General features: G+C 44.2%; 1 protein-coding gene across 1 annotated transcript; it reads left to right on the forward strand.

Annotated features, from left to right (window-relative positions):
• The first annotated feature begins 268 nt into the window (after positions 1-268).
• On the forward strand, positions 269-4,264 carry LOC135567331 (uncharacterized). The gene is made up of 2 exons (XM_065014754.1): positions 269-2,413; positions 2,528-4,264. Exon 2 carries the CDS (start codon positions 2,932-2,934, stop codon positions 4,057-4,059), a length of 1,128 nt encoding a protein of 375 aa, XP_064870826.1. The 5' UTR covers positions 269-2,413; positions 2,528-2,931; the 3' UTR covers positions 4,060-4,264.
• The last annotated feature ends 257 nt before the right edge of the window (positions 4,265-4,521 follow it).

Below are 4,521 nucleotides of genomic sequence, written 5' to 3' on the forward strand. Positions count from 1 at the left end.
AATCCTGATCTGTCTGTAATCCTGATCTTCTGTCTGTAATCCTGATCTTCTGTAATCCTGATCTGTCTGTAATCCTGATCTTCTGTCTGTACTCCTGATCTTCTGTCTGTAATCCTGGCTCAGTTTTTCATTATTTTATTAGTCATCTTGATGTAGGGAAACATCAAGATGACTGTATCCATTAAAATAAAATATTTTAGTGTGATTCACTTGAAAAACATTCACCTATGTTATTCCTTAAATTTAATTGTATTTTTTTCAGAATGTCAAAAGACTGAAGGGGGAGACCAGCCTCCTTGAAAAGCGGGCAGAGCTGGACATCAACGACTCTGTGCTTCAGGAGTGGGTTTCGGAGGTCCAGCAGTGGCCTGAAGCTATGTCAGGTTCTGAACAAATAGAGCAGAAACTGAAACGGACAATCAGAAAAAGCTCAAACCAAGTTTATTCTACCCACAAGCCTTCTGACTAGGTGGAGTTGCCACCTTGCATGTCTAAGATAAACACTCATCTGTTGTTAGGCAGAAACATAATAGGTTCCTCTCACTGGTATTGTCATGGCCTGCCTAAGTCTAGAACCCTCACGGGTGTGGAAGTGTGTGTGTATTAGATAGGACTGTAGTCAGACGGTTTTCAGGGTGGGCCCCTATTACCCCCCTCCCAGCAGTGTGTGTATGGGATAGGTCTGTAGACAGATGGTCTTCGGGATGGGCCCCTGTGGCCCCCCTCCCAGCAGTGTCTTCTCTCTTCAATGGCTGACCTTTTCTGGAGTTGAGTTCCACATCCCTCATTGTCCTGGTTCCTCAGCAGCTGGCCTGCCTTATCAGGAACTGAAACTAAACTGCTAGCCTTTGCCTCCTTTCTTAGAAATATTCATATTCAGCAATAACATGTTTGATCAGAATATGAACTTTCTGCAATTCCCCTTGTCTCACTCAGTAACTTTCCATACCCAAAGTTCCTATACACCCTTCATTGACCCCTAACATATACATTACCTGTCAAAAGTTTGAACACACCTGCTCATTCCAGGGTTTTTCTTTATTTTTTACTATTTTCTCAATTGTAGAATAATAGTGAAGACATCAGAACTATGAAATAACAGATATGCAGTAACCAAAAAAGTGTTAAACAAATCTATTTTATATTCTTCAAAGTAGCTACCCTTTGTCTTGATGACAGCTTTGCACACTCTTGGCATTCTCTCAACCAGCTTCACCTGGAATGCTTTTCCAACAGTCTTGAAGGAGTTCCCACATGCTGAGCACTTGTTGGCTGCTTTTCCTTCACTCAGCGGTCCAACTCACCCAAACCATCTCAATTGGGTTGAGCTCGAGTGATTGTGGAGGCCAGGTCATCTGATGCAGCACTCAAACAGGAATAAGTATATTTCAAGGCAGAATCCAACAGGTAGAAAAGCAAATGTTTCTCTGTCTCTCAACTTCATAATTGCATTGATGTCAGTGGAGTCATGTTTGTAACTTGCCCTAATGTTTGACCTCCACACTTCAGGATAGTCAAACAGGGTAGACGGGGCATCTCCAGAAGAAGACTGAGGGGCTTTACCTCAGTGTGAAACAGAGGAAACACTACCTCTACCATTAGACAGGTAAGCCCCAACAACAATATGACCTCAAACACCTTTTTTAATCAAGCAGTGAAACTGATTTGTGAAAGAAAATGCATTAGTCATACACATCAGACCATGTTTATGATTTAAAAAATGTATCCATGACCTATGTTATTAATTGATCTCATGCAAAACATTTAATTAAACTGAGAAATTACATGACCATAAACAGCAGAGTATCTTGTGAGCTACAACTCTGTATGCTTTGTATAATGTTATAACCGCATGACAGCAAATACTTTAGAAATGAGTTGATTGCTTTGTACTCTCTTTCTTCGTGCCTCTATAGTAGTTCTGTAACTTATAGTCATGTAATATATCTGAATTTACAGTCCTTCTAATCACCCCTTTTTATTCAGACGGCAACAAAAAGGAGACATCAGATTCAGAGAAAAATTGTTGAGGACAAAGCGGCCTTGACAGCTGCCATTGTTCAACTTCACCAACAGCAAGGCAGAGTTTAGGCTCCCCACAGTGGACGAGCTGCTCAATACTGACAGCTTTGTGTGGCCATGGGAGAGACTTGGCACCAGTAAATATATGATTGCAGAACGTATCTATTGGGATTGAATGTTTACCTTCAGCGTAGGCTGCAATCATTGCTGCTGTTCTGTTATAAACCTCTGTGAGTTTACATCACACAGGCAACAGCCATCTTGTCATCAAAAAAGGCAATCTTGGACAGACTGATGTTGGTGAACAGACTACAGGAGGAAGAGTGGATCCTGGTGAAGGAGATGAAGAGGCACTGGGGGGAGCCTACAAAGAGCAGCAGGAACACAGGAGGTACTGTCCCTACAGCTGCAAGACCAACTTTTTTGTCTTGCTTTACAAATACCCTCCACACTATTTTGTTTAATGGAAGGGTAAATCATTTACTGCTTTACATGTGACATTTAGGCAATTCAGTGGAGTTGTCAGAGGGAGAAAGGAATGGCCTTCTCTGCCACCTGAAGAGAAGATTGAGTGAACTGACACAAGACCAAGTCAACATCAGGAACACCTACAACGAGCTGATTCTGGGAGGAGGGGATTTTTTTGATGACTCTGATGAAGACAAGAACTCAGATGAAGATAGAAGTCCTATTGCTGAGAGATCAGATGACTCCTACTATGCTTTCTGAAATCATACAACACCCCTGCCTCTTCCTCTTGGTCTCGCTGTCTCCCGCAGGAGAGGGAGAAGGCCGCCACCCCCTCCCTTGGGACTAGCCTGGTCTCCTGACGTTGACCCCTGACCGACTCACCTTCTGAACCCATCCAAGGAAATGTAATTTGCCCGATGACGCGCTAGTGGAGAAGGGATGTGTCTTTTTCAGCGCATTTGTTGCCATGTTTCTTCCTCTCACCTCTCCTGTGTTTCTTCCTCTCACCTCTCCTCTGTTTCTTCCTCTCGCCTCTCCTCTGTTTCTTCCTCTCGCCTCTCCTCTGTTTCTTCCTCTCGCCTCTCCTCTGTTTCTTCCCCTCACCTCTCCTCTGTTTCTTCCTCTCGCCTCTCCTCTATTTCTTCCTCTCGCCTCTCCTCTGTTTCTTCCTCTCGCCTCTCCTCTGTTTCTTCCCCTCACCTCTCCTCTGTTTCTTCCTCTCGCCTCTCCTGTTTCTTCCTCTCACCTCTCCTGTGTTTCTTCCTCTCACCTCTCCTCTGTTTCTTCCTCTCGCCTCTCCTCTGTTTCTTCCTCTCGCCTCTCCTCTGTTTCTTCCTCTCGCCTCTCCTCTGTTTCTTCCCCTCACCTCTCCTGTGTTTCTTCCTCTCACCTCTCCTGTGTTTCTTCCCCTCACCTCTCCTGTGTTTCTTCCTCTCACCTCTCCTCTGTTTCTTCCCCTCATCTCTCCTGTGTTTCTTCCTCTCACCTCTCCTGTGTTTCATCCTCTCACCTCTCCTGTGTTTCTTCCTCTCATCTCTCCTGTGTTTCTTCCTCTCACCTTTCCTGTGTTTCTTCCTCTCACCTCTCCTGTGTTTCTTCCTCTCACCTCTCCTGTGTTTCTTCCTCTCACCTCTCCTGTGTTTCTTCCTCTCACCTCTCCTGTGTTTCTTCCCCTCCTCACCTCTCCTGTGTTTCTTCCTCTCACCTCTCCTGTGTTTCTTCCCCTCACCTCTCCTGTGTTTCTTCCTCTTACCTCTCCTGTGTTTCTTCCCCTCACCTCTCCTGTGTTTCTTCCTCTCACCTCTCCTGTGTTTCTTCCTCTCACCTCTCCTGTGTTTCTTCCTCTCACCTCTCCTGTGTTTCTTCCTCTCACCTCTCCTGTGTTTCTTCCCCTCACCTCTCCTGTGTTTCTTCCCCTCACCTCTCCTGTGTTTCTTCCTCTCACCTCTCCTGTGTTTCTTCCGGTCACCTCTCCTGTGTTTCTTCCTCTCACCTCTCCTCTGTTTCTTCCCCTCACCTCTCCTGTGTTTCTTCCCCTCACCTCTCCTGTGTTTCTTCCGGTCCTAGGCTATGGCGAAGTCATCAGCAACTCAGACTGTTGCTTGAAGACCTCTTTACCGAGGAATGTGTTTTGTTCTTCATGATTGTTTTTTGTTGTATTTTCTTCAAGTATTGTCTATGATGTCATGATTGGGATTTTCTTTTGTTTGTTGTGAGTTGCGAAAGAGTCCTTGGTCTCAATGGGACTGCTAAAATAAATAAATAAAGCTCTTAATAAATAAATGCATTAAGCAGTAACAGCTCTGAGTGTGTGTGTGTGTTTCAATCGATTACATAGTCTGAATTACTTATTTTTATGTAATAAAAAGTTTCCCTTGCAACATTGTAAGTACAACATCATCTTTCTAATGTGGTTGAGTGGAATGTACTGTTTCCCAATCTATATATTTCAGCAGGGCATTGTACCCTACACCATACTTTCAAATGGTACGACATCATCTTTCTAATGTGGTTGAGGGGAATGTACTG

Source organism: Oncorhynchus nerka, unplaced genomic scaffold (genome assembly GCF_034236695.1).
Source record: "Oncorhynchus nerka isolate Pitt River unplaced genomic scaffold, Oner_Uvic_2.0 unplaced_scaffold_48___fragment_2___debris, whole genome shotgun sequence".
NCBI lineage: Eukaryota > Metazoa > Chordata > Actinopteri > Salmoniformes > Salmonidae > Oncorhynchus > Oncorhynchus nerka.

Bases quoted from the DNA above. Each gene is read 5' to 3' on its own strand.
- LOC135567331 (XM_065014754.1), top strand. From the start codon at position 2,932: ATGTGTCTTTTTCAGCGCATTTGTTGCCATGTTTCTTCCTCTCACCTC.